Genomic DNA, 12,336 nt, shown 5'->3' with positions numbered 1-12,336 from the left:
GAGCTTCCATTGGTGGTTTTTGAACTCAATCTTATTATATGCAATCCCTTTCCGCCTATTGAAATTGGCTAATTTCCAGTGCACTGTCTTTATCATAGACTTTATAATTGCCTATTTTCAATGTGAATCTGACAGGTCAAGTCACTATTTCCCCTTCAAGTCACTTTCTTGTCCCATTATTTGCACTGTTACCAAGTGCAGACTGTTCATAATTCCATTCAGTGGTCTTCCTCTGTGGTCTTTAATTATAAGTGTACTCTAATTGCACAAATTGATTGTCACTATCATCATGTTGGAGTTCCTTTCTTGGGATGAACTTGTGCTTGTTAGGACTGTGGCAGAATCCTGGTGAAATTGTACAAATGGTTACAGTGGCAATTTTTATGTTTCCAGAGGGTTTCACCAATATTGTTTCAAGTTTGCAATGAGAAAATGTTATGTGACTTCTCATCTACCTTGTGCCTGTATCTGCTGCTTCCATGTTTTGTCTTGCTATCTCTCCTGAAATCTGTGTTCCACTCTTGCACAATCCAAATTCATGTTCTCTCCAGACTTTGTCACGTCCATTCATTTTGATAAGCTCACTTTGTTTCCTGCTCAATGCACTTGTAGTTCTCAGTACCCACTTTGCTCTTCAGAATTTCTTGCTTTGCCCTTCTCTTTGAGTGCTTTACCTCTTCTTTGTAGCTTGACAAGATGGTTAAGAATATTGTCCAAAATGTTTTTGTTACCCTGCCATGCAACTTCTTTCAAGAAAATAGTGATACTGTTTTAACTTCTGTCAAACCTGTTGATTTGGCAGAATTTTTCTGTGCCACAACTCAATAACTAAAATGTCTCCTAAAATAATCCAGTAAGATTCACATTGTTTTGTTTCAATAGATTAATACCCTGGATATCCTGCTTTTCCATAAAGCACTTCCATGCTGTTTTATTATGAGTTGATCTGATCCATTGAGAAGCATAAAAGTGTTGGCTCATTATTTGCAGAAGCAGCTCCGTCACTTTCATTCTGACCTGAGAATGTGAGACTCTTGATCGGGGTCAAATGCCTTGTGTCTTTTAGTGACTGACCTACTACCGTGCTTTCCCTTCAGCCTCCCATTCTTCACAGATATGGTTCACAGTGCTATGGGTCCTAGCCTTGTGTTCTTATCCTTACCTTTGTGCTCAGCTACTGCTTCGTTGGTCGTACTATTATCTGAATCAGATGGTTATGACTTCAAATCCCATTCTCAGCAATTTGAGTAAAATAACAACCTAGATGCCTCAGTAATTAATAACTATAGGCCTATATCAAAATGACCACGTTGAAGTAAAATCATTAATACCTTTTTGGCAGTAAGCAACTGTATGAGTGTTTTCCAGTCTGGATTTCGACAACAGCATAGCACTGAGACTCTTATAGTCATGGTTTTAGATGACGTCTGTTTTAACAATGATGATGATAAAATATCAGTTTTGATTTTACTGACTTTAGTGCTGCTTTTGACACAGTTGACCATGGCATATTACTGGACAGACTGGAAAACTGGGTGGGACTTTGCAGTGCACTCCTAAAGTGGTTTAAATCATATTTACAGGACCGGGACTACTGTATTGATTGGTAGCTGGGACTACTGTATTGATTGGGCCTCTTCTGTTTAACATATACATGCTCCCTCTAGCTCAAATCATGGTAAGCAACAAAATATTTTGCCTTAATCATGCAGATGACACTGAGATTTATGTGTGTCATCAAGTGACTATGGTCCTATACAATCACAAAAGAACTGCATTAAACAAATCACTGATTGGATGGGCCAAAATTTCTACCAGTCAAACAAAGAGAAAACCAAAATAATTGTTTTTGATGTCAAAAAAAAGATTAAAATTCAGTGTTCACTTAGAATCCCTGTCATTACAGACCACAAAACCAAGCCAGAAACCTTGGTATTATGATGGAGGCTGACTTAAATATTAACTGCCATATTAAGACAATTACAAAGCCAGCCTGCTAATCATTTAAAAAATATTGTGAGAGTTATAGGGCTTATGTCTCAGCAAGATTTAGAAAATCTCGTCCGTGCATTTGTTTTCAGTAGGCTTGACTACTGTAAAGGCGTTTTTACAGGTCTCTGTAAAAAAAAAAAAAAAAAAAAAAAAATCCCTCACAGCTGCCGCTCATTCAAAAGGCTGCTGCAAGAGTCCTCATTAAGGCTAAGAAAGTAGAATGCATCACTCCAGTTCTCAGATTGCTATACTGGCTTCCTGTCCATCAGAGGATTGGCTTTAAAGTATTACTACTGATTTATAAACCACTGAATGGTCTGGGGCCAAAATACATCTCCGATCTCTTGCTGCATTATGAACCTTCCGGAACTCTCAGGTCGACTGGGAGCAAGTCTACTTACTGTCCCCAGGGTCAAAACTAAACATGAAGCAGCTTTTAGTCACTATGCTCCACATATCTGGAATAACTTTTCAGAGGATCTGAAGTCTGCCTCAACTTCAAGCTCTTTTAAATCGAGGCTTGAAACTTTTCTTTCACTATAGCTTTTAATTAGAATCTCCTGCATTGTAACTTATATTTATCATATCTATTTTTTGTGTGATTTTATTCTCTTTTATACATTGTCTGAAATTTGATGTTTGATTTTAATATCTTGTTCTATGTAATGCATTTGGAATTGCCTTGTGCTTGAAAAGTGCTATACAAATAAACTTGCTTGTTATAAAGATTAAAATGTTACTCCATTGTGCAACTGCCTAGGTGTTGCAGATACATGTATGCATAGCTATCCTAATGTATAGTATACTAAGTGAGGGATTCTGTCTTATGTTCTAGATGTGATGGACCTGGCCTGGTCACCCCACGATGCTTGGCTCTCATCCTGCAGTATTGATAACACTGTTGTTATCTGGAATGCTCTGAAATTCCCAGGTAAATTTGATGTTCACTTCTACAGTTGCACCGTGGAGAGCATTCTGACGGGCTGCATCACTGTCTGGTATGGCGGGGCTACTGCACAGGACCGAAAGAAGCTACAGAAGTTTGTAAATCTAGTCCGCTCCATCTTGGGTACTCGCCTACAAAGTACCCAGGACATCTTCAAGGAGCGGTGTCTCAGAAAGGCAGCGTCCATTATTAAGGACCTCCAGCACCCAGGGCATGCCCTTTTCTCACTGTTACCATCAGGTAGGAAATACAGAAGCCTGAAGGCACACACTCAGTGATTCAGGGACAGCTTCTTCCTATCTGCCATCTGATTCCTAAATGGACAATGAATCTTTGGACACTACCTCACTTTTTAAAAATGTACAGTACTTCTGATTTTGCACAATATTTATATCTATTCAATATACATAATTGACTTGTTTTTTATTATTATTTTATTTATTATTTTTATTTTTTCTCTCTGCTAGATTATGAATTGCATTGAACTGCTGCTGTTAAGTTAACAAATTTCATGTCACATGCTGGTGTTAATAAACCTGATTCTGATAAAGGCAGGACCGGACCAGGTGTGAACAGGAATTATCCACAAAGCAATGTTAAAAGCTCACTTTCAGCAAATATATTCTTTGCAGAATATGTTTCCATTGCAGTCATGATGTTTGAACTTCCAAATATAACAGTGCTATGGTTGGTTATGGATGTTGCACTGGTTATTGATAGTTGAGAATGTTATATGCTTCAAACATGAAAAAACTGTGAATGCTTTTCAATGCTTTCTTACAGAAATCATTGCAACATTACGGGGTCATTCAGGCCTGGTAAAGGGTCTTACCTGGGATCCTGTTGGAAAGTACATTGCATCCCAAGCTGATGACCGGAGCTTAAAAGTGTGGAGGACCATGGATTGGCAGCTGGAGACCAACATAACTAAACCCTTTGATGAAGTACGTATTTGAAACAAATATCTGAACAGTTGTCCAGGGTCTGTAATTTCTGGCTGATTTTTCTCACTCAGGGAAGACCTATCCATTACAATACACCTGGAGCTATCAGTATAGTCACCATGCACTCCTTCTACCCTGTTCACTCATGCTTCAGCTTAGTATGAGCAGTTGTCTTTTTAATTTGTTTCTTCAGCAATTGGTATTATGAGTCTATTTAAGATTAGGGTTTTAACACTATATCAGCTCACAAATTGGATGTGAGATGGGGTTATAGCTTACAGCAGTCAACCGCAGTGGATAACATCAATTTATTCAGAAAAATATGTTCAAACAATTAATGAAATGGAACTTGTGAAAGGCGCTACTGCAGTATTTGTCAGTACTTGTCCAGAAATCAGAGGGTAGAGAGCTTCAGTTTAATCTTGACCATTTACAGGAATGTGGTCAGCAGGTTTGATTGAAAATGTAGCAAAGTTATCACACCTACTTTTTCTTGGAATAGTGTTTTCATTGTATGTTATTTAAAATAGATGAGCATGGTATGTCCTCACACTCTCTCCCCCCCCCCCCCCCCCCGCCGTGATAGGGACCCTACCACCTTGTGAATGTTATTGAGATCATGGCAAGCCATCCACAAAGAGGTGTTTTACAGATTTTGAAAGAAAACCTTGGGGAGTGGGCAAAGCATTTATTGCCCAATCTCTCTCCAGCAGCTTTGCGCACAATAATAACCCATACCATCAGGGTTGCAAGAACAATAACTTGGATTATATAACTTGGAAACAACAAATTTAATGACATATGCCAGTAAAAAAACCTGATTCTGATTATAGATTTATGTAGGAGCTGTAATATTATAAGATTCCAGAATATTGTAAGTAAGTGATAACGATAAATACATTTCCAACATTGAACTACTGAGGTGGATTATCAGAGCAGATAGCCGAACGTTGGATCTAAAACTAAGTTTTAAGAGATGTCTTGAGGCATGAGTGAAAGGTATGTATGAGGACGGATTTAAGCAGGGAATTCTAAAGCTTGTGAGTAAGGCCTTTGAGAGCATGTTAACTGTTGGTGCAGCATTTATAGTTAAGGATTTGAAAGAGGTCAGAATTCGAGGAGCTCAGAAATTGCAAAACATTTGCAGCCTGGAGGAGATTTTGGGAGTAGAGAGATTTAAAAAAATCAGAAGAAAACTTACAAATATGGATCAGGGTTTTAAAATGGAGGCACTTTTGGATTGGGAGCCAATGTAAACCAGCAAGCACTGGAGTGAAGGCACATGTCCTTTGCAATTAGTTTAATATTGAACAACAGAGGGGTAGTGACTGTTCTTGAACTTGCTGTGTGTCCTGAGGCAACCTTTCTGACCCTGTGGGCCGGATCACGTATTAATGAGCGGATGGTGGGCCAGATAAATGCCATAAAAAACTTGAAATATGGGAATTATCCATTTAAATACATCTAGTTATGTTTTGCCTCAAATTAATGAATAATGCATGCTAGAAAATCATTTGTGCTTAAGGTTGCCTACCCCTGGCCTAGATGGTGAGGATCTCTGATGGATGTTGCTTTTCTACGGCAACATTTCATGTAGATGTGCTCAATGGTTGGGAGGGTTTTACCCGTGATGTACTGGGCCAAATCCACTACCTTTTGCAGTATTTTCCACTCAAAGGCATTGGAGTCCCCATACCAGGCTGTAATGCAGCCAGTCAGCACACTTTCCACCAGACAGCTGTAGGAATTTGCCAAGGTTTTTAATGACATGCCAAATCTCCACAGGCTCCTGAGGAAGTGGAGGCACCGTCACATTTTCTTCATAATTATATGATGGGTCCAGGACAGGTCCTCTAAGATGGTGACACCCAGAAATTTAAAGTTACTGACCCTCTCCACCTCTGATCCTCCAATGATTACTGACTTGCGAACCTCTAGTTTTCCCCTCCTGGTTTACTATCAGTCCCTTGGTCTTACTGACATTGAGTGAGAAGTCGTTGTTATTACACCACTCAGCCAAATTTCTCAATCTCCCTTCTGTATGCTGATTCATCACTACCTCTGATACAGCCAACAGCAGTGGTGTCATCAGCGAACTTGAATTTGGTGTTGGAGCTGTATTTAGCCATACAGTTGTTGGTGTAAAGAAAGTAGAGCAGGAGGCTAAGTACACACCCCTGTGCTGATGGAGATGGTGGAGGGTTAGGGTTAGAATATTTTTGCCAATCCGAACTGACTATGGTCAGAAGCAAAGACAGTGGTGCCCACGTTTACTGAGCAAATCTTTGCTCGTCCATCGCTGGATTGCAAGCAGGTGCTTTGTGATACGTCAAAGTGGGGGGGATCCTGGAAGATGGTGGTGAGACATTGCTGAATGTCTTGCTTCCTGATGATACCACCAAGGGCTGGGAAGTAGGTGCGAAATAGAAGAGGACCAAGGACAAATTCTTGAGTTGGTCCACAGGCTTGTAGGGCTATGAGAAGAGGAACCCTTGTGGATAATTGTTTCACTGAGATTTGAAACATAATGATAAAGTCAAACAAGGGCAATTCTATAAGAGGAAATATATTGAATGATGATGTGCTCATTAGGTCAAAGACTCCAGATCACTAAAGAGTATTGAAAGAGTAGTTTTTTTGTCTTTGACAATTGTTACAGTTATGTGGTAGCGTATGAAACGTTATTGAATGGATTTAGATGTTTAGTTGTACAAATATGGTGGGCTCGTTATTGGGAGCAGTAAACATATTAAAGGACATTAAAGGAGCAACTGGAAATGGGCTGTTAGTTTGCAAAGGTACAGGAAACAGGTGGGTGTTCGAGCAGGGACTTGATGCTGACATGTTAATAGAGGAGTGAGACAGTATCTAAGAGAACCATTAATGTATCAGTTAACATGCATCATAGGAATAAAAGAATTGGGACTGAGGGAATCACAGTTGTTTTCAAGGAGGTGGACAAAGTGGGCCTTAAGAAAGCTAGTCAGTCAATACAGAATCTAGGGAGGCATGTGGTTTCAGTGCTTGGAGTGTAGCTTATCCATGAAGAATTCGTTAGGAGAGGGAGAAAAATGACTGTCAAGTGAATCAATTGTTCTAATTTTGGCAAATGAAAATCCAGAAGCTATCTGCATTGGTGAAGGTGGAGGAGCAAGGAGGGTGACTGGTGGTGTGGAGTGGAGTAGAGATCAGCTCTATTCTAGAGCCCTGGTTTCTATCTCTCTTGAGATGTTTAAGTCCGATCTTGAAGTTGAGTCTTCAAGCTCCTGAGCATTCTCCCAAAGGGAAGAGGGACGAAAAGTGTGTTGGCTGGGTGGGTCGTGTCCTTGATTATCCTGGCAGCACTGCTCCGACAGCGTGCGGTGTAAAGCAAGTGCAAGGACAGAAGATTGGTTTGTGTGATGTGCTGCGCTGTGTTCACGATCTTTTGCAGCTTCTTTCGGTCTTGGACAGGACAACTTCCATACCAGGTTGTGATGCACCCTAGAAGAATGCTTTCTACGGTGCATCTATAAGAATTAGTGAGGGTTTTAGGGGACAGGCCAAATTTCTTTAGTTTTCTCAGGAAGTAAAGGCGCTGGAGGGCCTTCTTGGCAGTGGACTCTGCTTGGTTGGACCAAGTCAGGTCATTTGTGATATTGACCCCGAGGAACCTAAAGCTTTTGACCTGTTCCACTTGCGCACCACCGAGTAAATTGGGTCGTGCAGTCCACTACTCCTTCTGAAGTCAGCAACCAATTCCTTTAATTTGCTAACGTTGAGGGATAGGTTATTGTCTTCACACCATGCCACCAGGTTCTTAATTTCCTCTCTGTACTCAAACTCATCATTACCCGAGAAGTGGCCTACAATTGTTGTGTCATCAGCAAACTTATATATTGAGTTTGATGGAAACTTGGCTACACAATCATGGGTGTACAGTGAGTACAGCAGGGGGCTGAGTACACAGCCTTGTGGGGCACCGGTACAAATCTGGGCCGTACCCTCCAAATATCTGGACCTGCATCTCGGTTTTTTTGCACTACCTTACTTTCCAGTTTTCTATTTATGATTTATAATTAAAATTTTTAATACGTACTATCGATTTGTAATCCAGGGAGCGGGAAGCGCAGAATCAAATATCGCTATGATGATTGTACATTCTAGTATTAATTGTTTGGCGACAGTAAAGTATAAAGTAAAGTATATCATCATTTGTCATTATCAATTATTTTGTCTTTCTTGAGATGCAGAATCAGCTACATTACAATTACTGGAAGATTCTCTGAACAATTACTCACATATAGATGATTACATAAAAATCTAAAGCAGCATAGGAAAGTTACATTAGAAGAAAAATAACAATTTTACACTCTAGTCCAACAGTTGCCCAACCAAAATTTTATACAGTTGAAGCGTGACTTTACTACTTTTATACTCACTGCTCTGATCAATGAAGGCAAGCATGCTGCATGCCACCTTTACCATGCTATCCATTTTTATTGCCAGTTTCATGGAGTTATGTACTTAATTCCCAAACCTTCTGTAGTGCACACTTGTCTGGATTAAGCTCCACTGACCATTTTCTGCTCAAACTTCCAGATAATCTATGTCCTGCCGAATCCTTTGAAAACCTTCTTCACTACTCTCAGCTCCTCCAATTTTCTTGTTCTCTGCATATTTATTAATCAGACCACGTACATTTTCATTCAGATCATTTATATTTATTATCAGCAACAGAGAGATCCAAGCATTTCTCCATGTGGAATACCACTGGTCACAGACAACCAGTCAGCATAATACTTGTTCACCATTACTTTATGTTTTCGATGCTTTTTTTTTGAAAGAACAAGAAAAATTATACTTGTGTTTCAGAGGGGATTTTAAATTTGCAAGACTTAAGTTCCATTATTTGGTATGGAATTTGGTGTAACTGGTCTTGTCTTGGTATATGTTGGCCAGGCTTCTCTATTATTTTTTTCATTTCTCTTTAGTGTGCAGGCACGACACACGTACTGCGTTTAAGCTGGTCCCCAGATGGCCACTACCTTGTATCTGCACATGCTATGAACAACTCAGGCCCCACAGCCCAGATTATCGAGCGGGATGGCTGGAAGACAAACATGGACTTTGTTGGCCATCGAAAAGCAGTTACTGTGGTGGTAAGTGATCTGCCTTTGGCATTTGGCAGAATGCGATTTATAAATGAGTGTTCTGATTTACAGAAGTGAAAAAAGAGTAGGAGGCAGGGAGAGCATGGATTTTCTGTTAAAGTAATGATCATTCACTCTTCATGATTACATATCACATATACATTGAAGCTTACAGTGAAATACGGCACTTGCATTAAAAACCAACACACCCCACAGGTGTGCTGGGAGCAGCCCGCAGGTGTTGTCATACATTCCTGCACCAACATAGCATGACCACAATGTTCGGATAACAAGCAAGGAAACAACGGCATAACAAGCCCTCCCATCCACGCACTTGCACGATCCCTTCACCCCAGGACAGGCCTAGCCTTCAACGGACTTGGTTGATTATCCACAAATCACACAGCAATTTCAGGCAAGGGCAGATGCCCAAGAAAATATGAAAACCTTGAAGTTATTATTGAAGGGGTCCCTCCTTGCTGCGTAACATAAGGTGTTGTATCTGAATACGTGCCGTAGACAAAATAAATTAGATGAACGCAGCACAGTTGCAGATTGATGTTGTAGGCATCTCTGAATCATGGCTGCAAGATTATAGCTGGAAGCTTAATGTCCAATGATACGCATTCTATTGAAAGGATAGGCAGGAAAGCAGAGGGGATGGCATTGCTCTGTTGGTAAAAAATGAAATCAAATCATTAGAAAGAGGTGACATAGGGTTGGGAGGTATTGAATCATTATGGATAGAGCTGAGGAACTGCAAGGGTAAAAAGACGCTGATGGGAGTTACATACAGACCACCAAACAGTACAAATTATAATGGGAGATAGGAAATGCATGCCCAAAGGGCAATGTTACAATAGTCATGAGGGACTTCCGTATGCAGGTAGATTGGGAAAATCAGATTGGTCGTGGATTACAGGAGGGGAAATTCCTAGAATGCCTATGAGATGGCTTTCTAGATCAGCTCATGGCTGAGCCCACAAGGGGATCGGCTATTCTGTATTGGGTGTTGTGCAATGGACCAGAATTAGTTAGAGAGCTTAAGGTAAAAGAGCCTTTAGTGGAAGTGATCATAATATGATTGAATTCACCCTGAAATTTGAGAAGGAGAAGATAAAGTCTGATGTATCGGTATTACAGTGAAGTAAAGGGGATTACAGAGGCATGAGAGAGGAGCTGGCCAGAATTGGTTAGTAAAGAACACTGGCAGAGATGATGGTGGAGCAGCAAAGGCTCAAATTTCTGGAAGCAATTCGGAAGGCACAGGATATATACATCACAAAGAGGAAGAAGTATTCTAAAGGAAAGATGACATAAGCATGGCTAATAAGAGAAGTCAAAGCCAGCATAAAAGCCAAAGAGAGGGCATATAATAGAGCGAAAATTAGTGGGAGGTTAGAAGATTGGGAGACTTTTTAAAAACCAACAGAAAACAACTAAAAAAAAATCATTTAGAAGATAAAGATGGAAATAAGCTGGCCAATAATATTAAAGAAGATACCAAAAATTTCTTCAGATACATAAAATATATGTAACTCTCGGTTCGGCTAGCAGCTTAATGTAGGGGATGGTAGCACCTGGTCTGGCCGAACTTAAGAAACCTTGCTTGGGTGGATGTTGCGCGATGTGTCCCGTTACAAATCAGTACCACGAAATAACAAAGGTGCGCAATATATCCGATTAAACAATCGAGCTTTATAATTCTTAATTTGACTATGGTTAGTAAAGAAACAAAAAAAGGAAAAGGACTCATTCTCATGAAACAGTCTAATGTGCAACCTTGGAGCTCACTGATAAGGCCATTCGTTCATCATCGACCTCCTTTTGGACCCTCGCTCCAAGTCCACCCTGTCCGGCGATCTACCAACTCTCTCCATTCATCTCTCCCTGGCAAAAGACCGCGAATTCCCGGCTCTCAGACACACAAGGAAGGACAACATCCCACTCAATGGCTAACGTGCCCTGTTATCTCTTGTCATAACCTAAACAGTGCTGCTACAGAGAAATCATTACCTTAGCAGAGGAGCATTACAGAGAAGCCATTACATTAGCAGTGAAACCTTACAGCGTGTTACACAATTCCCCCCCCCCCACCAAATTTAGTCATGTCCTCATTACATTGAGATAATTCGCTAACCCTTCCTGTAAAACACAAGGTCCAATCCAGGTGTATAAGGCAGTGACATAGCTCCCCAAAACGGTAGGGGTCACACTCTGCTCCCCTGGTGCTACGCAGGCCAGCCTATCTGGTGGTCTCCTAATTCTCTGAGACTTCCGCACCCCTCACCTAACTCCTCAGGTTCAGACACTACTGGGGATACTTCTGGTCTACCTGGCGAGGCCTCCCCTGACCTATCACTGGTGCCCACCTGCAACTCAGACCCCTCTGTCCTGTGGCCAAGCCCCGCTTCTTCCCCTGCAGAATCACGCTGCAACCCAGGCTGCCCACAGATAGCCACCCGCCACTTCACCTGACTCAGCAGGAGAAGGACCAGGAGTCTTTTCCTCAATCAATGGGGAGTTAGCAAAAGGCGGCATATACCACACATTCAGGTCCTTGCCTCAAACTTGGCCTCTTAGTCACTCAGCTTATCCACCACCGCCCATTTCAACGCCAGAAATTCCAACTTGTGTGTTGGATAGTTCTTCTCGGAGGGCGACAGACTCTGGCTGACAAACGCAATAGGCCTCAATCGGTGCCCTAATCCTGATACAAGATGCCCCCTAAACCCTCTCAGCTGACATCCATGTGCTGTACATACGACAGTCGGGAGTCCGCAAAAGCCAGCACTGGCGCCTGGGTCAGCAGCTCCTTCAGTGACTGAAAGGCCTTCTCACATTTTGCATCCCACCTTGGTCCAAAGGGCTCAGATGGGCTAAGATACTCTCCACCCTCCTGTCCTTTTCTCCCCCTTCCTTTCTTCCCCAAGGGAGGGTAACCACACAGAAGCTAATTCAATGAGTGACTCACTCTTGCGTAGCCTTTCATGAACCTCCGATAGTAACCACAGAACCTGAGGAAGGAGTGCAGAGCGTTCACAGTCTTGGAGTCTTGGCCAGGTGGTAACCACCTCTATCTTAGCTGGATCTGTAGCTACTCCATCCCGTGAGGCTTTGTGCCCAACATAGCTAACAGATGTTTGGCAGAACTGGCTCTTGTCCAGGGAAAGTTTTAACCCTTCGACTTTCAGGCAGCCCAGCACTTTCAGCAGCCTCACTTCACGTTCTTCCAAGGTGGATCCAAGCACTATGAGGTCATCCAGATATACCAATACCTGAAGCAAGTTCACCTCCTTCACAGTCTTCTCCATGACCCCAT

The 12,336-nt window shown here is 41.6% G+C and overlaps 1 protein-coding gene across 3 annotated transcripts in view; it reads left to right on the top strand.

The window, feature by feature from the left end:
• Positions 1–12,336, top strand: part of hira (histone cell cycle regulator a) — a 140,805-nt gene that overhangs the window by 49,105 nt on the left and 79,364 nt on the right. For 2 of the 3 annotated variants that reach the window (XM_072245413.1, XM_072245421.1), the window contains 3 exons: positions 2,828–2,923; positions 3,722–3,882; positions 8,856–9,023. In XM_072245413.1, the coding sequence (XP_072101514.1) occupies positions 2,828–2,923; positions 3,722–3,882; positions 8,856–9,023 (425 nt within the window). Of the gene's footprint in view, positions 1–1,620; positions 1,679–2,827; positions 2,924–3,721; positions 3,883–8,855; positions 9,024–12,336 lie in introns of those variants that run through there. The other variant, XM_072245430.1, reaches the window with a different exon arrangement.

Source organism: Mobula birostris, chromosome 2, assembly GCF_030028105.1.
Source record: "Mobula birostris isolate sMobBir1 chromosome 2, sMobBir1.hap1, whole genome shotgun sequence".
In the NCBI taxonomy this organism is placed as follows: Eukaryota; Metazoa; Chordata; class Chondrichthyes; order Myliobatiformes; family Myliobatidae; genus Mobula; species Mobula birostris.
Note: the sequence above shows the minus strand (reverse complement) of the source record. Positions and strands in the feature narration are given on the sequence as shown.